Below are 26609 nucleotides of genomic sequence, written 5' to 3'. Positions count from 1 at the left end.
AATGATTGTTAGGATATAGTGACTGGATGTGATATTGCTAAGCTTATATAAGCTAAAATATAATGAAGGTGAGTTTCTATGGATAAACAAACTTAAACTATACTTAACACCATATATATATATGCCATGAAAATATATATATATATATATTCACTGAAAAAACCATAGGTTATAGACCATATATAGTTAGGAATTAGCATTTAAAAAACCTTATTTTACTCACACAAAACCATTGAAATTCCATATATAGTTAGTTGCACTAACTATATATTGCGCACCCGCAATCCACTGCTGATGATGTCACATATTACATCATTCATGACATGGTCAGTGACATCACTGATGACATCACTGATGACATCTCAAATGACATCACTGATGACATCACTGATGACAACATCCAGTGACTATGTTTCTGTAAAGTTAAAATATGTCTTACATATTGAAGAATGAGTGGATGTATAAGTGTCTGGACGAAGGATTTAGTAGGTGCATGACTGAATGTATGAGTGAGTGATTAAATGTGTCTCACTGAGTGCATGGGTTAGTGACTAAACTGTCTTAATTTGTGCATCATTATGTCTGTTGTTCTGTAAACTGCTGCATGTGTTGATCAGTAGCTATATGAGTAACTATATGGGTTATTGATTGATTGCCCAAATATTTGCATGGGAGACTGAGTGTGTGTGTGGCTGGATGGGAGGTGTGTGACTCTGTACAGATCAATGTGTACTTGTATCAATGATTGTATAAGAGAGTAAGTATGTGTTAGTATATGGTTGAAAACGTAAGGTGCTCTATGTTTAACTGTATAGAGTAGAAAATGGAAGTGTGATTGATTCTTTACAGGACTGACTAGGTGTGTGAGTAACTCCATGGATGAGTGGCAGAGTGTGAGTGTCTGTATAGGTGTATGAGTGCATATGATTGTGTTGTAAACATGAGTGATTGTATGTATGAATGATTGTATGGGTGAATGAGTGAATGTGTGTGTAGACGTAGGAATCAGTGAGTACGTATGTAGTAACTAGTATTGGTGTGTCAATGGTTTCAAAAATTATACTCTGTTTTTAACACTGGGTGAAACAGAGGTTATATTAAAATGTGAGGAGATGCATTGTATTGTCACATGAATGATATCATCAGTGATGTGGTCATTGATGTCAAATGAGATGTCATCAGTGATGTCATCAGTGATGTCATTTGAGATGTCATCAGTGATGTCATCAGTGATGTCACTGACCATGTCATGAATGATGTAATATGTGACATCATCAGCAGTGGATTGCGGGTGCGCAATATATAGTTAGTGCAACTAACTATATATGGAATTTCAATGGTTTTGTGTGAGTAAAATAAGGTTTTTTAAATGCTAATTCCTAACTATATATGGTCTATAACCTATGGTTTTTTCAGTGAATTTTCAAGGTTTTGTAAATGCTAATTCCTAACTATATATGGTCTATAACCTATGGTTTTTTCAGTGAATTTCAATGGTTTTTTAATAGCAAATATCATAAGCTGTCGAATGTCAAGTACGTGGTAAGAATTTTTTTTTTCGTGTTTATGCACACTGATCTGCTTTGATTGCTGCCCCCCACCCCTCATTTCTATTAGGAGTACTCTCTCTTTGCAGATAGTGAAGGGTAGTTAATGCAGCCCTTTCCCCCTTTGTAATCCGTCGTGCCTGCTTCTCTCTCCATTTGATTGATTGTTCTCTTTGGTTCATTCTCTATTTACAAACAAGCACAGAGTCGCAATACTCTGTTTAGTCTTTGCAGATAGCGAAAAATCGTGTAAAAAAACAAAAGGAATCGAGCAAAATCAGTAGGCCACTAATGGGATCTCTTTTGACCTCGCTAAAATAGAAACATTAGGAACAACCTGTTGAAAATAGCAATGCGTATGTATATAAGCGGCGTTCATTTGTGTTCACAGTACCCCTTGTTGATTGTTTCAATCGAGCATTGAATTGTTCGAAGTTAATTCTCTTAACGATCTTCTCTACCTGCAAACGAGGAAGAATAGGAATATTCTATCTCCCTTTGCAGATAGTGAAGGGTAGGTAACGCAAGCCTTTAACACGTCGTACCTATTTCATTCCTCATTGATTGATTGATTGTCCGAACATTGACTGTTTGGGAATTAGTTCTTTTTGGAGGTATTCCCTGTTTGCAAATAAACGTAGGAAAATCTTTGCAAGTAGTGAAAGGGTACGTAATGCGGACCGTTCTCCCCCGTTGTAATCTGTCATGCCTATCTACTCCCCACTGATTGATGCACCTTTTTCACCCGGACCATTTACTAGAGATACGTCATCTGGCCCGACCAGAGAGCACCCCTAGTGAAAAGGACATATGCAATAATAACGAAGTGATCACTGTATCCTGTTAACAGAAACTTTACCATGAAACAACCTGGAAAGAAAAAAATAGGAAAACGAAAATCAGTAGGCCACTGATGAACATGAACTTTTATTAAACAACGAACAAAGAAACGATAACATAACGTAATGATAAAACCTATTAATGTCCTAGAAACAAGAAAACGTTAAAATATGCCAGTGGTGAGAGACCAGAAAAACAGTAAGAGAAACCAAATCACCCCTCGCTGTCCCACCGCCTGCCACGCCAAAAAAATCGATAGACTAGGGAAAATGCAAGTCAGTAGAACATCCACCCCCACTCTGGAAACTTCCAAGGTGGGGCAGGGTTCCGGCTACGCCCAGCCGGGAGCAGCCCATATAAGGCAGGTTCTGCTGCCACGCCTCGGCCAGGAGATCCTAACGTAGGGTGTAGCCGGAGGAGAGGCCGAGACCAGCGGGACCCGGCCAGGGGATTGCCTTTACAACGCTGAACAGTTGCAGGGGGGGGGAATGTCTCCTCGACCCTCCCCTCTCTCTCCCAGTCCGGCCGCGGTGGCCCTTGAGAGTTTCAGGTAGTCCCGCCACATGCTCTTCCGGTCCGGCCACCAACGGTCAGGGGGCCGAGGCCGACGGGATCCGGCTGCAGCCGATAAACCAAGAAACCCGTTCATGGGGCCAGAGCCAGGGGCGTCCGGCCGACATCCACCGGAAGCCCGGCCCGAAGACGGACGGGACACTTCTTTCTTTTATAATGGCTGCGACAACACTGGAGGGGGATGTCTTGCACATGCCTCCGACCCCCCCTCGTCCTCATCGCCTGGTCCGGCCATAACAAATCTCAAGCGAGACGCCGTGGGGTGCACTGGGAGGGAGAGACGGTGCGAACAGGCCTCTCCCGCCTCCCCAGGTGGAGGCTTCCCAGCTGCACCCTCAGCGCTCCAGGCGGTGGCATCCTAACAACTCCAGTGCTGCACAGTTTCGGAACGACCTAGATAACGGTTCTTCCACTGTGGCCATGCTGCAACGTCTCGCCCGGCAGGGTGGAGCCCGTCCGCTCATGTGACCCCGCGATCGCCGGTAGCTGCCGAACTCTCAAAATGGCGGTCGACCTGGCAAGAGCGGGCCCAACATAAAGAAATGGCCCGGTCACTGGTTGACTCCACCACCGTAGTCCTCCACGACCTTGAAGATTCTAGAGGAGCCGCGGGAGTCTCCGACCCCCGATGGGGAATGACTGCCATGATCGCCCGTGGAGTGACGAAACTGTATCCGCGGGACGTCGGCGCTCCCATGCTGGCGCCAGCCTCACTTTGAATTACTACAATCCTGCAGACCTCACTTCCGGTGAAAGCACAGTGTGACCCGGTAGGAAAAATTATTGCACCCCCTCCCCTTTTTGACTGATAGTTCAAACCACCGATCCTTTCCTTTGCCCTTTTAACGGAACTTTGGACTGCCTCCCCCTCTTTTACATTTTCTAGAGAAAACAAAACATTAACCACTACATTAGCATAGCAGTTGACACCAGAACTGTTTTCAAATTGAAAACCAACAACATCTTCAACAGAATCCTTTTTGTTTCTGCTGTGACCCTGCTACAGCACAGGCATTGTCCCCAGCAGTAATTCTGCAATGCCGGTAAGAATAGCTGTGGTGCCTACTGGACTCACTCACCCCCGCGGCGCCCCACGCCGTTATTTGCTGGGCGGCAACTTGCTAGACATCACTTTCGTGCCATCTAGATTTCAGCGCGTTCTGCTGCCTTGGAACTATTCGCACAACAGACCGCTACTGACAAGAATATTTCATTATTGGTGCTGTCAATTTCAATAAATCTATTGGATAATTAAAAAGAAATTGCCACGGTCTCTTCGTTGTTTAAATGTTTTTACTGTTTTTGTTTTGTTGTATATATTTATATGTTATTAAAGTTTTATATTCCTACTACTTTGTTGGAGTGCTATATATTTTTAATGTGACACATAATTGTAAAAACTTTGATGTACAAAGAGTCATTCCTGGAATCTTCCGCTTCAGGCTCGGTCCTCTCCCCAATCACAATACAGGATGGTTTTCAGATAGTAGGAACGCGTGTGCTGTGACGGATCACATCGGGTGTGGGCCTTGATCTACTATAACTCCTTTGAAGAGGGGTGATTCTTTACAGCTGGGGCCATAAACTACATCTGCAGGGCTAGCTGATAGCCTAGGACCGGCCTGGACATTCGGACACAGAGGAAGAGGAGTGTCAGAGGGTGCGGTAGTGAATAGGGCGAAAGGGAGGTGTCGGGCGGGCACAGAGTGTGATTCTCAGGGAAGAGCAGCGCAGATGGGGGAAGGTTTATTGCCCATGCATAAGACAGAGAGCGGTGGTGACCAGTGCCTGGGGGAGATGCTTACGAGGGTGAGGAGCCATGCTACGAATCGACAGCGTGCAGAGAGTGGGTCTGGTCAAGACATCTAAAATGGCTGCCGTGCACGACAAAAGTGTGGCATTTCAAAAAAGGCAAGATGGCGCAGACAATGTTTTTCAACACTTCCTCATTTCCTTCGAATCGAACGTTAACAGACGTTGGGGCATATTACCAAAGTTAAGCGATATTTATCGCTAACGATGCTTACCAACCAATTTTTTACCACTAAGCATCGTCAGAAATTATCGAAGATAAACCTTACTATTATCAAGGTTTATCGCAAATGCGATAATAAACGGCCGCAATGCATGAATATCGCTAAAAACTCAGCGATATTCATGCATTACCGAGCTAATACTCTTAGCCATGTTATCCACCTCCCATTGGATAACATGGCTAAGAACTGCTCAGGGCAGGTGTTACTTTTTGGAGATATTCGCGCTTAGCGCGAATATCTCCAAAAGTTGGTAATAGGAGATAGATATCTTGCATGTTGTAATGCAAGTTATTGTGGTATATGGAACTCATACCATAATCTCTCAGGAAAGCAGAAACTGATCCTTTTGGGACCGCCTAAAAAGGCCTAGGGGGTGAGGAGTACTCTACTTTGCCCCCTTTTCACGTTCCGAACTATTTTATTTTACTCTCTTCTGTAATTACACAAAATACCAGCGATAAGATGCATCAGAGACACACAGTGAGAGAAAGGAGGCCGGAGATGAAGAAGACATGTCAAATACACATTGGAGATAATATAGTGGCAGAAGGGAAGTAAATATGAGTAAACTTACCATGTAACATAAAAATGTTGCACTCTATACTATAAGTCTCATTTTATACTACAATCACTTCGCTACAACCTCATAAATTAAAAATAAAAATAAATAATGTCTCAAACAATTTTTGATTTCTAAATATAAATTTATTCTTCAGAATTTTCTAAATTTGAAACAACTACTAACATGTCCTCATCAGTAATTTCCTCTTCAATCATCTCATCTGGAATCTCCTCATTAAAAGTCTGCAATGATGATTCTTGTAACTCTATGGTCTCCAAACACTCGATAAATTCGCCATCAAGAGATTGATCAAAAAAATCATTCAAGTCATCTCCTCCTTCTGACAATATTTCATTATTGGTGCTGTCAATTTCAATCAATGTAGTGGAATCATTCAAGTCATCTCCTCGTGACAATATTTCATTATTGGTGCTCTCAATTTCAATCAATGTAGTGGAATCATTCAAGTCATCTCCTCCTTGTGACAATATTTCATTATTGGTGCTGTCCATTTCAATCAATCTAATGGAATCATACAAGCCATCTCCTCCTTGTGACAATATTTCATTATTGGTGCTCTCAATTTCAATCAATGTAGTGGAATCATTCAAGTCATCTCCTTGTGACAATATTTCATTCTTGGTGCTGTCCATTTCAATCAATCTAATGGAATCATACAAGTCATGTCCTCCTTGTGACAATATTTCATTATTGGTGCTCTCAATTTCAATCAATGTAGTGGACAATTCAAAAGAAATTGCCACGGTCTCTTCATTGTGAGCCATTTTATTTTGAAATTGCTTGCTGTAAATTGCAGAAAAAAATAATCACTTTCATTTATCGTTTTTAGTAATACATAATATAAAACTAACTTCATCAAGTATTTAGTATAACAGAAGGACAGCAAATAAATAACAGAAAACATTTTTCAAATTATCTTCAAGTGTACAACATAGTTCCCCTTACAAATTAACAACTCACCTTTTTAAAAGTAGCAGAAGTGTTAGTACTGTGTAAATCAAACACCAGAAATTCACCACCAAAAATTCCTCACAAATGTACCTCAGACAGTAGTATCACAAAATGGCTGTGGTTTCCTCTCATTTGACATATATACATAACCAATTAACTTTCATCACACACAAATACAAAACCAAAGTAACATTTTAATTGGTTCTAAATTTCAACACTTTCAAATGTGTTTTCCCCATGCAATTTTCCATAGGACATTTACATACGTCTACAGCCTGAATGGCTGAACGGAATTACACCAAACTTGGCAAAATGGTACATCAAACCTAAGAGGTCAGGAAGGATCTACTATGCCCCCTTATGGTCATTTCCCCCTTCGCTTTGGCCTCCTCTTGTCTCTCAATCCTACCGAGGGACAAGATGGCGGCCGCTACGGACTGTTTGGAATGTTGACAGACGCCGGAGAACCAATCAGCTTCGCAAAGCTCCGTAACGCGAAAAGTACGCGAAGCGGAGCGCTGTTACAGATATATATCTTTTTTTCAACGTTAATTTCTCAAAATCCACTGGAGCACATATATTGAGACCTAGCAAAGGCACATCGGGCTACCAGTCCCTAATATTTTGCCAAGTTTCGTGCAAATCCATTCAGCCGTTCGATTATTATTATTTTGGTTTTTTTTTGCCCCGCGGGGCCCTTTTAAAACCTCCACATCAAACCTAGGGGGTCAGCGAGGATCTACTATGCCCCCTTATAGTTATTTCCCCCTTTGTTTTGACCTCCTCTTGTCTCTCGATCCTACCGAGAGACAAGATGGCGGCCGCTACGGACTGTTTGGAATGTTGACAGACGCCGGAGAACCAATCAGCTTCGCTTCACAAAGCTCCGTTGCGCGAAAAGTCCGCGAACCAGAGCGCTAACCGGTCCGCTGTTACAGATATATATCTTTTTTTAAACGTTAATTTCTCAAAATCCACTGGAGCACATATATTGAGACCTACAAAAGGCACATCGGGCTACCAGTCCCTACAATTTTGCCAAGTTTCGTGCAAATCCATTCAGCCGTTCGGGCTAAAAGTGAGGCCAACCGCCCTATGGAAAACTCAATGTTAAAAACACGTTTTGGGACCCCCCTTTTTTCTCGGCCCCCACTGGACGAACCCCCCCCAAATTTTCAAGGGCTGCTCAGAAACAAAATGTGCCATTTTCCTGAAAATTTCAGCCGATTCCGTCCACAAACGCCAAAGTTATTAGACATAGAATTTTCAAAAAACCCATAGAGAAAAAATCCTAACTATATATACCTACTGGCGACCGCCAGTAGGTAATATATATATTCACTGAAAAAACCATAGGTTATAGACCATATATAGTTAGGAATTAGCATTTAAAAAACCTTATTTTACTCACACAAAACCATTGAAATTCCATATATAGTTAGTTGCACTAACTATATATCGCGCACCCGCAATCCACTGCTGATCATGTCACATATTACATCATTCATGACATGGTCAGTGACATCACTGATGACATCACTGATGACATCTTAAATGACATCACTGATGAGATCACTGATGACATCTCATTTGACATCAATGACCACATCACTGATGATATCATTCATGTGACAATACAATGCATCTCCTCACATTTTAATATAACCTCTGTTTCACCCAGTGTTAAATACAGAGTATAATTTTTGAAACCATTGACACACCAATACTAGTTACTACATACGTACTCACTGATTCCTACGTCTACACACACATTCACTCATTCACCCATACAATCATTCATACATACAATCACTCATCTTTACAACACTATCATATGCACTCATACACCTATACAGACACTCAGACTCTGCCACTCATCCATGGAGTTACTCACACACCTAGTCAGTCCTGTAAAGAATCAATCACACTTCCATTTTCTTGTCTATACAGTTAAACATAGAGCACCTTACATTTTCAAACATATACTAACACATACTTACTTTCTTATACAATCATTGATACAAGTACACATTGATCTGCACAGAGTCACACACCTCCCAGCCAGCCACACACACACTCAGTCTCCCATACAAATACTTGGACAATCAATCAATAACCCATATAGTTAATCATATAGCTACTGATCAACACATGCAGCAGTTTACAGAACAACAGACATAATGATGCACAAATTAAGACAGTTTAGTCACTAACCCATGCACTCAGTGAGACACATTTAATCACTCACTCATACATTCAGTCATGCACCTACTAAATCCTTCGTCCAGACACTTATACATCTACTCATTCTTCAATATGTAAAACATATTTAAACTTTACAGAAACACACAGTCACTGGATGATGTCATCAGTGATCTCATCAGTGATGTCATTTGAGATGTCATCAGTGATGTCATCAGTGATGTCACTGACCATGTCATGAATGATGTAATATGTGACATGATCAGCAGTGGATTGCGGGTGCGCGATATATAGTTAGTGCAACTAACTATATATGGAATTTCAATGGTTTTGTGTGAGTAAAATAAGGATTTTTAAATGCTAATTCCTAACTATATATGGTCTATAACCTATGGTTTTTTCAGTGAATTTTCAAGGTTTTGTAAATGCTAATTCCTAACTATATATGGTCTATAACCTATGGTTTTTTCAGTGAATTTCAATGGTTTTTTAATAGCAAATATCATAAGCTGTCGAATGTCAAGTACGTGGTAAGTGAAAACATTTTCGTGTTTATGCACACTGATCTGCTTTGAATGGTGCCCCCCCCCCCTCATTTCTATTAGGAGTACTCTCTCTTTGCACATAGTGAAGGGTAGTTAACGCAGGCCTTTGCCCCCGTTGTAATACGTCGTGCCTGCTTCTCTCTCCATTTGATTGATTGTTATCCAAGTATTTATTGTTTTAGAATTGGTTCTCTTTGGTTCATTCTCTATTTACAAACAAACACAGAGTCGCAATACTCTGTTTAGTCTTCGCAGATAACGAAAAATCGTGTAAAAAAAAAGAAAAGGAATCGAGCAAAATCAGTAGGCCACTAATGAGATCTCTTTTTGACCTCGCTAAAATAGAAACATTAGGAACAACCCCTCATGACAAATACAAAACTAGTGAGATGAACTGAACTCCACACAATGATGGCTGCAAAACAGCTTGGCTCCGCCACCCACCCCGCCCAAAATAACGCTAAAGAGCGGCTGCCATGATTGGTTGCGGAATGGCCACGACGGAGCTACGAAATGGTGCTGCTCTCATGCTAACCCCAGCTTCAGTCTGAATATCCAGAAACACTGTAGACTACCAATTCGATCAGTTCCGGTAGCGCCCCAATGTAACCCGGTAGAGAAGAACTAGCCCTCCCCTCTTTGACTGATGGTTCTTGTTGCCTGTCCCTTCTGTTGTCATTTAACAGAACTATTTAGCCTGCTGAAAGGGGTTGTGTTCCAACCGCTGGTTGGTGGAGACATTTTGACTATATTCTGGACCTGCGTTGTCGCGTAATGCGTCATATGACGCGCCGCGTTAGCGCATCCGGAAGTCATCCGGGGCGCGCAGCGCGTAACGTAAGCATAACAAGTCATGTGACTTGTTAATAAAACTTTTCATTGGTTCATTTTACTTTTCTTATTCTAATGATGAAAGGCTTGGTCATATGACCTAAAAATTACGCTTTTTATTACTTCCGAACATTATTTTTTCTTAAATATATGTTATAATGTTCCAGGCTAATGTACTTTCCCGGAAAATTTACAACTGTCCTGCAAGTAAAATATATTCTTTTTTCGAGAAAAAGAGCGTTTCTTCGTCCCATGACGGAGCCGTTGAGCAAAAGAGGGTCGACCTGCTGTCTTAGTCGCCGATACGCCTGAATATGAGATTCTTATCGATCACTTTATGTTGCAGGAGTAGAAAACACAACAGCCCTTGACCATTTATCTTTACTGCGTTCCTTCGAATTATACCTTTTACCCTTCATGTAATTGGTCTGCTTTATTTCACTTGCCTTTTACTGATTCTAAAACAGTGACTATTATTAAAAACTTTACCAATGTATATACTACTACCATGTTTTCTTTTAAAAACCTTTATTGTGAAAATTTCATTATACAAATACGAGCCTATAACCACGTGGGCCGGCCACGGAGCAAACTGTAATCGTATATGATGAGTAGACATTTACACTGTAGAGGAACGTAACGGGCGGGCCATTAGGTTGCAAGAACTAAGGTGTCTAACAGTTACGGAATCGGTGGACGTACATTTTATAATTAAAATACGACAGGGCCAGTTACAATAAAATTATCTAGATATACATTTGCGGGCAAGTACCATCGGTGACGTTAATTCGAACTTTCAATAGTACAGTAATCAATAACACATCAGAACTTAATATCAATAGGGATGTCGAAATATTCAATCAATTCTCGTCCCCGCCCGCCATGTGCTTCAAAACTGCATACGTATCTCGTGATTTCAAGGTTCTGCAACCAGTACACAACAAGGAGTTACGAGTCCCATTTATTCCGGCGCCATTTTGGGCGAGGACGGGCAGGTCCAGGATATAGTCAAAATGTCTCTACCAACCATCGACTATGATGATGTTCATATGCTGTATTTATTAGAGTAACACTCATCTGTCCACATGAAATTAATTTGCCACAATCTAAACATGTCATTTTAATCTTTCCAAAGATCTTCTAAATATTTGGGACCGTTTCCCTTGCCTCTGATGCTGTCAGTGCCACTTCTTTGATGAATGTACTAGCAGGTCAAGGGTTCTCCTCCAAATCTCTCTTTTATGCAGCACTATAATTAATTGGTGCCACCTCTCCATATGACGATGCATGGTATAGTTACCATAACTATATTTTTTTTCGGTTCCTCTGGAGAGTTCATCGTGGCAGATGAAGCGTGTAACGTACCGGGCATTTACCTTTTTTGCATGTACAGGAAAGGAAAAAAAAAATCGAGCGTCCGAGTTCTAAGGTGTCCCAGGGCCATTTTAGTGGACCAGGCCCAAATCCAAAGAACAGGCCGCCATTTTGAGAGTCCTGTTGCAGCCGCCTGTCGCTGTAGCATCAAGAGCAGCCGAAACTCAGCTGAATGGCAACTGAAACGGTAAAGGGGCGCCCCACTACAGCAGACGAGCCTCCACCTAGGAAGGCCCGTTCACGCCGCCTCCCCCCCCCCCCCCCTTCGGGCACCCCACGCCGTTATTCGGAGCAGTATTGTAGGATGGCCACACCAGTGCGGCAACTTGCTAGACATCACCTCGGTGGTAACCGAATCTCAACGCCTTGTGGTGTCTTCTATTCAGAAAACATTGTTATGCTGCCTTCGACCTATTCGCCGCAAGTGCGCACACAACTCAACTGCATAGCTTCCTAGACACCACCTCGGTGCCATCCGGATCTTGGAATCTCAGCGCCTTTTGGTGTCTTCTCTTCAGAAAATATTGTTGCGCTGCCTTTGGCCCCATTCGCACATCGGTCCGCTACTGACGCCATCTCACAGGCTAATGGGGCGACCCACGCCGACTTTCAGCATTGTAGGATGACCACACCAGTACAGCAACTTGCTAGACATCACCTCGGTGCCATCCGGATCTCGGCGCCCCACTGCAGATGAAGTGCCTCTCAACTATGAAACCACCACGGTGACATTCGGATCTTGGCGCGTTGTGCTGCCTTCGGCCTATTCGCACATCGGTCCGCTACTGACGCCATCTCACAGGCTAATGGGGCGCCCCACGCCGACTTTCAGCATTGTAGGATGACCACACCGGTACAGCAACTTGCTAGACATCACCTCGGTGCCATCCGGATCTTGGCATCTCAACGCCTAGTGGTATCTTCCATACAGAAAATATTGTTGCGCTGCCTTTGACCCCATTCGCACATCGGTCCGCAGCTTAGACATCACCTCGGTGCCATCCGGATCTTGGCATCTCAGCGCCTTGTGGTGTCAGTCAGAAAATATTGTTGCGCTGCCTTTGGCCCCATTCGCACATCAGTCCGCTACTGACACCATTTCACAGGCCAACAGGGCGCCCCACGCCGACTTTTACCATTGTAGGATGGCCACACCAGTGCCACAACTTGCTAGACACCACCTCGGTGCCATCCGGATCTTGGCATCTCAGCGCCTTGTGGTGTCTTCTATTCCGAAAATATTGTTGCGCTGCCTTTGGCCCCATTCGCACATCGGTCCGCTACTGCCGCCATCTCACAGGCCAACGGGGCGCCCCACGCCGACTTTCAACATTGTAGGATGGCCACACCAGTGCGGCAACTTACTAGACACCACCTCGGTGCCATCCGGATCTTGGCGCGTTGTGCTGCCTTCGGCCTATTCGCACATCGGTCCGCTACTGACGCAAACTCACAGGCCAACGGGGCGCCCCACGCCGACTTTCAGCATTGTAGGATGGCCACACCAGTGCTGCAACTTGCTGGACACCACCTCGGTGCCATCCGGATCTTGGCGCGTTGTATTGCCTTCGGCCTATTCGCACATCGGTCCGCTACTGACGCCGCCTCACGTGCCAACGTATTTTCTCCGCATTTTATACCCTATGCCGCATAACAGGTCATGTGACTTGTTTATAAAACTTTTCATTGGTTCATTTTACTTTTGGTTTCCTAATGATGGAAGGCTTGATCATATGACCTAAAAACAACACTTTTCATTGGATGAAAACTTTTTTTTTTCCCAAACGATGAAAGCCCCACCTTGTTTCTGGATGTTTCAGACTGAAGCTGGCTTCAGCATGAGAGCACCACCATCTCGTAGCTCCGTCGTGGTCATTCCGCGAGCAATCATGGCAACCGCTCCCCACCAGAAGCCTACAGGAGTCGGGGGCCCCCAAAACTTTTGATAAATCCTCAAGGCGGAGGGGACGCTTTCGAGAATGGGGTCCAAGACCTAGCAGACAAGCGTCCGATTTCCAAGGTGTCCCAGGGCCATTTCAGTGGACCAGGCCCAAAAAGGAAACAGCCTGCCGCCATTTTGAGAGTCCTGTGACAGCCGCCTATCGCTGCACCGCAAGAGTGGGCGCAACTCAGCTGAATTGCGGCTTTTGACACAGTGGACCAAAAACGGACGGAATGGCAACTGAAACGGTAAAGGGGCGCCCCACTACAACAGATGACACTCCACCTGGAGAGGCCCGTTCACGCCGCCTCCCCCGGGGCGCCCCACGCCGTTATTCGGAGCAGCATTGTAGGATACCAAAACCAGTGCGGCAACTTACTGGACATCACCTTGGTGCCATCCTTCTGCTGCCTTGGAACTATTCGCACAACAGTTTGCTACTGATGACCCACCCCCCGCGACGCCCACGCCGGATTCCGAAATCAGTGAAATCTGGACGTTGTGCTGCGTTGGGACTATTCGCACAGCCGACCGCTACTTCGTTGTTTTTCCCTAAAAATGTTTATATGTTATTACTGTTTTTGTTTTCTTGTATATATTTATAAGTTATTAAAGTTTTATAATCTTACTACTTTGTTGGAGTGCTATATATTTTTAATGTGACACATAATTGTAAAAACTTTGATGTACAAAGAGTCATCCCTGGAATCTTCCGCTTCAGGCTCGGTCCCCTCCCCAATCACAATACAGGATGGTTTTCAGATAATAGGAACGCGTCTGCTGTGACGGATCTCATCGAGTGTGGGCCTTGATCTACTATAACTCCTTTGAAGAGGGGTGATTCTTTACAGCTGGGGCCATAAACTACATCTGCAGGGCTAGCTGATACCCTAGGACCGGCCTGGACAATCGGACACAGAGGAAAAGGAGTGTCAGAGGGTGCGGTAGTGAATAGGGCGAAAGGGAGGTGTCGGGCGGGCACAGGGTGTGATTCTCAGGGAAGAGCAGCGCAGATGGGGGGTGGTTTATTACCCATGCATAAGACAGAGAGCGGGGGTGACCACTGCCTGGGGGAGATGCTTGCGAGGGTGGGGAGTCATGCTAAGGATCGACAGCGTGCACAGAGTGGGTCTGGTCAAGGCATCTAAAATGACTGCCGTGCACGACAAAAGTGTGGCATTTGAAAAAAGGCAAGATGGCGCAGACAATGTTTTTCAACACTTCCTGATTTCCTTCGAATCGAACGTTAACAGACGTTGGGGCATATTACCAAAGTTAAGCGATATTTATCCCTAACGATGCTTAGCAACGATTTTTTTACCGCTAAGCATCGTCAGAAATTATCGCAGATAAACCTTGCTATTATCAAGGTTTATCGCAAATACGATAAAAAACGACCGCAATGCATTAATATCGCTGAAAACTCAGCGATATTCATGCATTACCGAGCTAATGCTCTTAGCCATGTTATCCACCTCCCATTGGATAACATGCCTTAGAACTGCTCAGGGCAGGTGCTAGCTTTTGGAGATATTCGCGCTTATCGCGAATATTTCCAAAAGTTGATAATAGGAGATAGCGATGTTAGCGACTGTTTCCAGTCGCTAACATCTTGGCATGCCCACTTTGCATGTCATTAGTGATAAATATCACTCACATGCAAAGTGGGGCCCAAGATGGTCGCTATCTCCTACTAGCCGTCGCTAACTGGTGTTAGCAACAGCTAGGTAATACAGATATAATTTTATCTCCGCGAAGCGGAGCGCTGTTACAGATATATATCTTTTTTTGAACGTTAATTTCTCAAAATCCACTGGAGCACATATATTGAGACCTAGCAAAGGCACATCGGACTACCAGTCCCTACAATTTTGCCAAGTTTCGTGCAAATCCATTCAGCCGTTCGATTATTATAATTTTTTTTTTTTTTGCCTCGCGGGGCCCTTTTAAAACCTCCACATCAAACCTAAGAGGTCAAGGAGGATCTACTATGCCCCCTTATGGTCATTTGCCCCTTCGCTTTGGCCTCCTCTTGTCTCTCGATCCTACCGAGAGACAAGATGGCGGCCGCTACGGACTGTTTGGAATGTTTACAGACGCCGGAGAACCAATCAGCTTCGCAAACCTCCGTTACGCGAAGCGGAGCGCTGTTACAGATATATATCTTTTTTTGAACGTTAATTTCTCAAAATCCACTGGAGCACATATATTGAGACCTAGCAAAGGCACATCGGGCTACCAGTCCCTAATATTTTACCAAGTTTCGTGCAAATCCATTCAGCCGTTCGATTATTATTATTATTTTTTTTTTTTGCCCCGCGGGGCCCTTTTAAAACCTCCACATCAAACCTAGGGGGTCAGCGAGGATCTACTATGCCCCCTTATGGTCATTTGCCCCTTCGCTTTGGCCTCCTCTTGTCTCTCGATCCTACCGAGAGACAAGATGGCGGCCGCTACGGACTGTTTGGAATGTTTACAGACGCCGGAGAACCAATCAGCTTCGCTTCACAAAGCTCCGTTGCGCGAAAAGTACGCGAACTGGAGCGCTGCCCGGTCCGCTGTTACAGATATATATCTTTTTTTGAACGTTAATTTCTCAAAATCCACTGAAGCACATATATTGAGACCTACAAAAGGCACATCGGGCTACCAGTCCCTACAATTTTGCCAAGTTTCGTGCAAATCCATTCAGCCGTTCGGGCTAAAAGTGAGGCCAACCGCCCTATGGAAAACTCAATGTTAAAAGCACGTTTTGGGACCCCCATTTTTTCTCGGCCCCCCCTTGACCAACCCCCCCCAAATTTTCAAGGGCTGCTCAGAAACAAAATGTGCCATTTTCCTGAAAATTTCAGCCAATTCCGTCCACAAACGCCAAAGTTATTAGACATAGAATTTTCAAAAATCCCATAGAGAAAAAATCCTAACTATATATACCTACTGGCGACCGCCAGTAGGTAATATATATATATATATATATATATATATATATATATATATATATATATCTTTATCTTCAAGGTACGTAGATGTGGAGTTAAAAGAATAGTAAATCTACACTTACCTCATTGCACTTACCTTCTCTATAATGTGATCCTCAATATTTTTGACACGATATTCTGTCCACATGATATTTATTTCCTCTATAGTCTGTCACAAAACCGAAAATTTTAAGAAAGATGGTCCAGTGGCATCCCTAGTATTTCTTTTGTTTTGCTCTAAGGTTAACCAATATATCTCACGTCAATTGAAGAATTGCTTTTTGCATACAATCAGTGGCGGCTTCTCCGCTATGGCGGAGGACCGTCGCTCCACTGCTTTCAAGCAGAGCGAGAAGAGGAAACATAACATGATAACAACTTTCAGTTATTATCATATTATGTTTCCTTTGCGGGCGGGAGGGTGGGCTGCTCTGCTCACGGAGCAATGCAGAGGCGGAGTGGTTTGACCACTCAAGTGTGCAATGACCCAATAATAATAAGACTTTATTGTTCGATTAAAAATTATTACAATTTAAAAACACATTCGATTTCATAAAAGAGAACACTTTGCATTGCAGCATTGTGATAGGCTTAGGGGAGGGAACCTGGCTGTCTGCTTCCTGTTCCTGGAAGCGGACTCAGGAGAGCAGGAGCACAGAAAACGCAGGACATGGCCTTGCGGTACTTTTTTTTTTTCTTAACCTTGCCTGTGGCCCCCATCCCACAACGACCTCTGCGGCCCCGCACCCGCCACCCCACCCACAATTCATTCCTGCAGCCCCTGCGTACAATGCATGTTTTAGACAAATTAATGTGACTTGTGATGATTGAGTCAACTTCTTGATGTGAAATGGTCCCTCTGAATTCCAGTGGAAGTATCCACTAAGAGGAAGCAAACATCCAAACAGCTACAAGCATGACAATGAGAATAAAATACTAATCTGGGCTGCTGCAAAATGTGGTTGGCAATGTCCCACGCAAATAGTTGGAAGGGCCTCACACAAGCAGGCCCATATTTTGAAGTAGGCTGACCTAAAATTTGAACTTATGAGGTTGTCTTTGCCAGACCTAAAAATGGCACAAACGTCACTGAAAAATTGACATCAAGAATGATAATTGTGACGAGGGGTCTTTTTAACAAAAAAGTGTAATTCTTTTACACTTAGAATTTGAGACAGACTCTCATACCTTCTTCCTTTCTACATCTGTTTTCCTGCCCCAATGTTTCTCTCCTGTGACTCACTCTTTCACCTTCTTCTTCTCCCACTCTTATTTTTGTAACACTGCTCTCTCCTCTTTTTTGTCCTCCGAGGTCGGTATGTTGTTAGACATCTAACAGCAGTGCCGCCATCAGCTTTTCGTGTGCAGGACTGTGTGCTGCAAGTCTCCTTTCTATTTAAGTGCCTCTTTTTTCCTGCAGATTTTCATCATGTAAGACAATTCTTAATATCAAGTTTAGTTGTCATTTTTGATTTTCAACAGTTTAGTTTAGCCACGTTTGGTTTTGCCATTGTCAATCCATTTTGAAACCATAATACTCTTAAAGTAAATCTTTAAAATACAGTCATTGCAATGTTGTGATTCAAGCCTCTTCGTGAACTAAAATGTACAAAATAGCTGCCTCCTTCCTCACTTGAATTTATTTTGATGCCATTTTCTTGTGCCCTCACAGTGATTTGCAGGAGCTGCTGAAAGAAGTAGCAAGAGCTCGGTGTATCCAGCCTGACCGAGTCCTGCATGTGATCGGTTTCTACCAGTTCCAGGGATTGCGTGGACTCCTCACAAAATGGATGCCTGGTGGATCCCTGCACTCTCTCATACACCAGGTACATACAACATACCAAAAAGTAGCAAACCTCATGGTATATTAACTCGTTGGGGTTGGGGCGAGGGCAGGAGGTGGGCATTAAACGACAGCTCGTTGTTGTTTTGAATTGCAACCAATCAGATTGTTTGACCACACATAGATGTGGAGATGTTCTATCTGAAGTATGGTGACTTGGAGTAAAATGTAACATCTTCGCCAGTGATGTCATATAGGTCAGTACATTATGAATGAACCTACATCGTATTTCTTCTGCCTAAAGTTATTTATGCATACAGTTTATTCCATAGAGTTTACAGGTTGCACTCCAGGGATTCTACCTACAAGCCATCAGGGGCGGCTCTAGGCTCATGGCAGGCCTGGGCAGGGGGCGTAGTTAAGGGGGCCCGGAAGAGGGTTCCGGGCGGGGCAGAGTGCGGAGGCCAGTGAAGGGGGGGGGGGGGGGGGGGGGGGGGGGAGTCAGGGTGTTTGGAAGTGGAACAGAGCCGGAGGCCGTCAAATCCCTGCCAGGGGCCGCCACGCATATATGTATCCATTCTCAGAGGATTATTATATTAAGGATATATATTGGCGTGGTGGCCCCTGGGGTTTGGTGGCCCTGTGCAGGTGCACAGCTTGCACATGCCTAAGGCCGCCCCTGCTCCCATTTTATCATGCATATCGTCCCATGGACTCCAGCCAGCCTGCAAAGCTGTTCCTATTTTACGTTGTGTGCCTTCTACATGTTGCTTTCAGTTTGTGATATGCATCTTTGTAAGCTCATTCACTGAAGCGTGAACAGGGGCTGGGTGCAAATGATGGTGAAATGAATGATATGGTGATGTTTTCATACAAAAGCCTTGATGCTATGGACACTGAAGCTCTCTACAGTAAGAGCATGCCATTATTCAGGGGCTTGAAAAAGCAACCTGTTATTACCCTATTTTGTGATTCTAGCACGTGAAACACCATGTTGAATTTGACCTGCAAAGCAAAAGGTTTATTTTAGAGCATAAAGTCAATATTTTGTTCCAGGTAATAGTTATCTCCCTGCTCTAAGGGTTTGCCCACCCACTCCCAGATGTGGACCAATCCGTTCCGCTGTTTTCGATATATGTTGCAACCTTCCTCTATTCCTGTCGCGCGGGGTGGATCTCTATTCTCCTTTGGCATTTCCCTCTCCACTGAAACCTGTGGTCTCCGCCTGCACTGCTGGTGCCTCTGTCTGTTTTCTCATTAAACCACCCTGTGCATTTCAGTTTCAATGTGTGTATCCTTTTTCTGCTTCAGTCCTGCTCTGTGTGCTGCTGAGTAAAGCATCACTTCTGTTCCATCACTAGACACTCTGGTTGCACACACTGCTCCTGGGCTGCTGAGGAAACTGGCACGTGCACTGGTATAAGCTTCACTATCAACCATGCTCATGGCGTCCATTCCAACAATTCCAGCCACCATACTGGAAGCTGGATACCAAACATGCACAGTGGTGCTCAGTTTATGAGTTACTCCTTTTTAGCTGTTTCTTCTTTGCTTTAGCACCTTTTTGGAGGGAAGGTCTTGTTGTCCACTAAAAAGACTCAAGTGTTTTTATTCCTAGCTCTGTGACTGTTCCTGAAAGTTGCCATAGAGCTTATTGGTAATGGGCAAGGGCTGTTAAATGAGTTACCTCTGAAGTGTATATTCCATGCATTGGTTATTTCTGCTTTTCTGAACCAATGCATGCCCTGCTCTGTCTGTATATTCTGAAGAGGAGCAGATGAGAACACCTCGAGAGTTCCTGCCAGTCATATCAGTAATTATGCATACGATGCAAAAAGTTGTAATTGAAGCCAGTGGTTCTTATCCTTTTGACGTCTGTGGACCCCCACTTAATAAGTACTGGAATCCGGGGGGCGTGGCTTGGACGGCAGTAGCAATGGCTGCTTAACCGGGAGCTCCGTAGTCCAGGAGAGCAACTACAGCCTCTATCCCGGTGTTTCCCCGCACTAATTCGAGCGGAAATCAGAGACCACAATGCCTGATGCCATGAGGTGTCCTCCGGTTTCCTGATCTGCGACCCCGGCCACCTACGTGCAGACTTTTCTCCAATTTTCGCCTGCCCGCGCTCCTGCTCCGATAAGCCCGCAAAATGGCGGCGCCCGGTCACAGATTCTCTGCCTGACAACGTAGGCTGTTTCCATCACCCACAGCCAGCGTCCACCCTCCACACGGCCCAGTGATGAGGAAGAACACCTAGATATACAGACAGATCCCCACCAAGGTGAGAAGACCCTAAGAAAGTGCCGCTACAGACCGAAAATCGGCTCGACATGCCTGACTTCAAAATGGCGGCGTCCTCGGAGCCCTCGGAGCTTCGACATTTCTTTGATTACTGTTCCTAGTGAAGTGCCTCACGTCGCGGTGTAACCATCTACCGCCACAAGATCCCCTTCGATCTGCCCTACAAGGGGAGAGATGCCCTGTGAGCAACAAGAACGTATTTAAGTGCAGCAAAGGTGTTCTCCTCACCTCGTGCTCACCACACACAGTCCTAGGCGCTGACCACCAAAGCCCCCTGTTGTCTCCACACTGCGAGGAGTGATGCCCATATCCCGCGCTCCCAGCCATCTGTGTGATGAGGATTAGCCCTACACCTCATGGTCATCGCCATACAATTAGATGCCTCTGCCCTTCACAAGACTGTAGCCAAGGGTGAGAAGTCTCTAACCGACACTTCTGGAGAGCGGTACGAGGCCCTTGCCTCCACTTCGACGTCCAGTGACTTGCTCACTTTCTACCTGCGACCGCCTGCGTCCTCCTGACCCATCTGATCCTGTCCAATTGCTGGATACATCCTGAGGCCTCTAATCAAAGCCCTTTACACACCGTCTTCAAGCGGTATCTCCACATCAACTCCGGGCACTGCTGTCTCTCACACGATAAATAAATTCGCTCCGGCACCAGGCGGAGACCTGTAATTCTGAATCATTTTCAATCACGCTTGGACTACTCACAAAGAGCGATAACCGCGACTGGAAGACCCGCCTATAAGTTCTCCTGCAATTCCTGTTGTTTCGATCACCACTCTATTTTGCCATAATGTCAAACAGGGAAGATAGAAATATTGTCAAGAAGGTAAAACCAGAACTGACGATTTCAGAATCACCCAATAAAAACAAAACGGACATGGCGCTCACGATGGAAATGATCCTTAAGAAATTAGCGGACCTCCATGAGCTCTCTAAATCCACCAAAGCTAACACCGAATCCATGCAGCTCGAATTAACAGCGATTAGGGCCGACATGAGCGCCCTGAACACGGGATTGGGAGTGGCCGAACAGCGCATTAGCGACGTGGAAGATCTATCACGACAATCAACGAAGAAAATCCAACGCCTTGAGGATACAACTGACGCTCTCAGACGTCACAATGCTGAGTTAGAAGATCAGAATAGAAGGGGGAACATTAGAATTTTGGCGTACCAGAGAATTCTGAAAAGGATGCGGACTCTTGCGTTGCCTTCCTGGAATCATGGATCCCCATGATCACCAAAATAGACTTCCCACATGGCCTCGAATTGGACAGGGCGCACAGGATCCCCACCTTCGCTAGCAAACACACCAGAGGCCCTAGGCCACTGATCTGTAAGCCGCTCAGGTTCCAGCATGTTGAGAAGATCCTCCAATACGCAAGGAAAAAACACTCCATACTATGGGAGGGCCAAAGAATCATCTTCACACAGGATTATTCAAAGGACACGGTGGAAGTGCGCAAGGGTTTTCTAGACATGCGCGACAAACTCAGATCCAAAAACATCACCTTCTCCTTCGCAGGCCCCGCTAAATTCAAGATTATGATAGACGGCCGCCCCAGATTCTTCACAGATCCCAAGGTCCTAGCACACCTCCTCGAAGACCACACTGCACAAGAAATGGATCAATGAACCGGACTCTCCAATAAAAGGAAAACGGCAGCTCTAACCCCTCATGATGCAGCCCTTCCGATTCACTGACTCCCTACTCTGACAGGGTTAAGGTTTTGCTACCTGCAAGCTCGAGATGTGCTCGACGCTAGGGTCCTCTATACTGATGCCACTAACCCTTCAATCAAGAACTGCGACACCCTGCCTGACTGTTTTCCTGTTCCGTGAGTTTATAGTCTAAGACGGTGGGGCCATGTCAGTGACTTTAAGTATCGGGTTAACCGGTACTAATGTTCTACTTAGTCTACTCTGATTTCAATCACTGTATTATTGTTCCATACAATGCTTTTACCGCAAATCAGACGAACTATATCTACCCAGCTTTGTAGCTCATTTCAAAGCCATGTTATCACCTAGACCTGGGCAACCTACATCCTCACTATTTGTTTAGTTATTAAATAGAGCCAATGTGCTCACACAATAGGTTTCCAACCTTAGCCCCTCCTGCCGATTCTAAAACTGGCTTGGATGGTTTATTATTGTTACTCCGGCTCTTACAGCGGGACTGTATTCTCCCAATTTACTCCACTACTGGGAATGTTACTATGTTTTGTTAAGGTTACTCCTGGTCTACCTAGCAAGGTACTGTCGTCGTACTCCCTACGTACGTATTTGTGGGGGGGGGGGCAAGAGGGGGGGGACATTGGTTGAAATTGGTTGGGAGGGAGCAACAGAGGGTTAAAATGATCCAGAAGTCAAGAGATTCTACCTATATTTTGTATGGCTTTTTGCTTATGTTTGTTCTTTGCAGGTACAGCACTCACTTTTTCTCGGCACGGACACCTTTGACTACATGCTGTAACATTTACCCTTTACTTAAAGTTGCATCCCCATACACTGAATTATGCAGGCTATCCTTTATGCTTACAATAAGTCATGGCCTACATCCACCACTCGACCCACACTGGCAACCACGACACCCCGCTCACCGAATGCTTTTTCCACCAGATCAATCCTTAGAGAGTAAGACTCACAGTGATGTCTAGCGCCAAATCATTAGCAGACGACCTTAACATAATCTCCCTGAATGTCAAAGGGCTTAACCACCCGGTAAAAAGACGGAAAATGTTCGAATACCTCGCTAAAACAAAAGGGGAGGTCATCTTACTCCAGGAGACCAAGAAGTCAGAGGAGGACTTACGTTTCCTGAACATACACTGGGCATCGCATATACTGAGATCCCCCGCGGCACACAAAAAAGGTGGTGTTATCACTTTACTGGCGAAAAAAAACAACTTAACTCTAGTCTCTCACACACATGACACGATGGGAAGACTATCGGTGACACACCCCCTAAGGGAAGATGACCCTATACATGTGGTGAACATCTACGGCCCCAACTCTGATGACCCCGAATTCTGGGACTCAGTCTCTCGCTCGATAGAACACATCCCACAAGACGATCTACTAATAGTGGGGGGCGACTTCAATCTCCCCCTGGACCCAATATTGGACAGACAATCCAAATGCATGTTTCACTCCTCCCGATCACACGAAGCCCTCTTACGCCTTTGTGAGCGATACTGCCTAAAAGACTCCTGGCGCCTCCAAAATCCAGATGGTAGAGACTATACCTTTTTTTCTGCCGCACATAAGTCATATTCACGCATTGATTTCATTTTAATTTCAAGCTCCTTCACACACCTGATAGAGGAAACTGAAATAGCCCCTAAATTAGTATCCGACCATGCCTGTATCCGCACCAAACTTGCTGGCTCCCGCTCAATTCTTCCCCCTAGGAGATGGAGATTTAACGAGGAAACCCTATCCGACCCCTCTAACAAACTACTCATAGCTAACGCCATCGAAGAATATTTGTTACTAAATGATGTTCAAGACACTGCACCTAATACCTTATGGGACGCACTTAAGGCTACGATTCATGGGGTCATTATCAATATCAGAGCTAAAACTAATAAAGTATTAAATAAGGACCTAGAACTACTGTAACAACAGATCGGGCTCCTAGAATCCCACCACAAATCCAATCCCCTCGATTCCAAATCCCTAGACCTATTGACCCAAAAGAAGTATGAGTACAACACTATCACTAGTAAGAGAGCGGGTGTATGGATCAATCGCTTCAACGCCCTAAAATTATGTGAGGGAAACAAAGCAGGCAAGCTCCTCGCTTCATATCTCAAACATAAACAGAGACTAACCACCATATCCTCGATAAAGGACTCCACAAACAACACCCATATCAGACAATCCAAAATCCTTGAGACATTCAAAACCTTCTACGAAGATCTATACAAAAATGATAAAACATTGGACATGACAGCCTGCACTGACTACCTTGCATCCCTACAACTCCCCAAACTATCAGAAGTCGATAAGTCTCAACTAGGGTCTCCCATCACAAGCGCAGAGATTACAGCGGCCATAAAAACATTAAAGAGCAATAAGGCCCCCGGGCCTGGCGGCTTTTCCGCGGCCTTCTATAAAGCCTTCACTAACCAACTCAACCCCGCGCTCCAATCCCTCTTTAACTCCACAGCGACCAGTGGAAGTGTTTCCCCCTCGATGAGTGAAGCCACAATCATAGTCATCACCAAGGAGGGTAAAGACCCTCTCCTAACCAAGAACTACCGCCCCATCTCTTTGATAAACCTTGACTGCAAGATTTACGCCAAAATCTTAGCGAATAGATTAAATTCTTTCCTCCCAAAACTGATTAGCCCAGCACAGGTTGGCTTTCTAAAACATCGGATGTCAAACGACAATACCAGATTACTATGTCACCTATTGGAAAAAGCTAAGAACTCTACCTCCCCAATGGTGGCGATAACCTTAGACGCAGAAAAGGCCTTCGATAAGGTCTCATGGTCTTTCCTCCAACAATGTATGCATAGTTTCAACCTCGGTCAATCCTTTATCAAAATGGTGATGGTCCTTTACTCCTCCCCGTCAGCCAGAATAGCAATCAACGGTACCCTCTCCAACCCGTTTCGACTCTACCAGGGCACCAGGCAAGGCTGCCCGCTCTCCCAAGCACTTTTCCTCCTGGCCCTTGAACCCCTCCTAACTGATATCATGCGCAACGATGAAATCGCCGGAGTCTCCTTCGGTTGCACTCGGGTAAAATCAGCAGCCTATGTTGACGACATCTTAATCGCTACAGAAGACCCAGCTAAATCTATCTCTGGACTCATGTCCTCAATCGGTAAATACTCAGCCCTATCAGGATATAAATTAAATAAGGACAAATCTGAAGTCCAGCCCCTAAATGTCCACACCACCAAGGAGGTCCTAGGAGATTCGGGACTAGCATGGCAAACGGATGTTATTAAATACTTGGCATTGGAATTTACTGACTCCCTTCTGAGCACACTCAGACACAATGAATCCACAACCCTTACCAAAATTAAACGCCTACTTGATGGTTGGTCTCCCAGGTTCATCACCTGGTGGGGTCGGGTGGAGACCATAAAAATGATGGTGTCCCCGTTGGTCAACTATCTCAGCACGATGCTACACCTCATCCTCTCCAAAGAATTCCATAACAAACTGGACAAACTGATTTCCTCCTTCCTCTGGCAAGGCAAAAAAGCCAGGATTAGCCTAAAAAAGCTACGTTTAGATGAAAACCTGGGAGGCGTTAATCTGGCGGACTTTAAGCTATACCAAACTGCCTTTCTAGCCAGACAAGGTTCATATTGGTTAACGCCACAGTCGGACTACACCCGGTGTGGTTGACCGTGGAAAAATCCCTCCTCCAAGGCCTTGACCCCTCTACCCTTCTCACAATTAAAATTAGCCCCAACCTAGGCTCATGCCCCATCTTTAAAAACACCAAAACGGCCTTACTCCAAGTGAGCAAACACCTACCACACCAGTTCCGGAAATCAAGATGGGAATCGCTCTGGCAGAACAATACCCTAACATATAAGGGGAAACCACTGCACTTCGCCACATGGATAGCCAAGGGAATACACTTTCCACACCAACTCTACGAGGGCCCGTCACCGCTCCCCTTTAGTGCACTACAAAATAGATACCAGCTCCAACGCATGGAATTCTATAACTTTCTACACATCAAAGTGGCACTCACAAAGGCAGACTTAAGTGATCTCACCCCCTCCCTCCCCGACTTTCTCAGTACGCTCAATAGACTTGGCCATCAAGTTTCGAGAATCTACAAATTAATCCGCCCACAAAGTTCCACCTTGACTGACTCCCTAAGAGTGTTCCGGGAATCCTATTCGTCCACACCAACTTCAGAAATAGAGTAGGCCAGAACTTGGGAATCCACCACACCTCACAAAATCAGCCCTACTTTGTCCCAAACTAAGTTCTGGCTTCTTCACAAAGCCTTCTGGACGCGTAAGAGGTTATTCCTACACAACATTAGGGACGACGACACCTGCTGGAATTGCAAAGAAGAAAGTGGGGATCTCGAACACCTAATACTTAAATGCCCATGTGTTACCACCTACTG

At 44.8% G+C, this 26609-nt stretch overlaps 1 protein-coding gene across 5 annotated transcripts in view; it reads left to right on the top strand.

Annotated features, from left to right (window-relative positions):
* Positions 1 to 26609, top strand: part of LOC144797752 (receptor-interacting serine/threonine-protein kinase 2-like) — a 405518-nt gene that overhangs the window by 195680 nt on the left and 183229 nt on the right. For all 5 annotated transcript variants that reach the window (XM_078668511.1, XM_078668512.1, XM_078668508.1 and 2 more), the window contains one exon: positions 18075 to 18228. In XM_078668511.1, the coding sequence (XP_078524637.1) occupies positions 18075 to 18228 (154 nt within the window). The remainder of the gene's footprint in view (positions 1 to 18074; positions 18229 to 26609) is intronic.

The sequence above is a fragment of the Lissotriton helveticus genome, chromosome 12 (assembly GCF_964261635.1).
Source record: "Lissotriton helveticus chromosome 12, aLisHel1.1, whole genome shotgun sequence".
Taxonomy (NCBI): Eukaryota; Metazoa; Chordata; class Amphibia; order Caudata; family Salamandridae; genus Lissotriton; species Lissotriton helveticus.
This window is presented reverse-complemented; position numbering and strand designations above follow the sequence as displayed.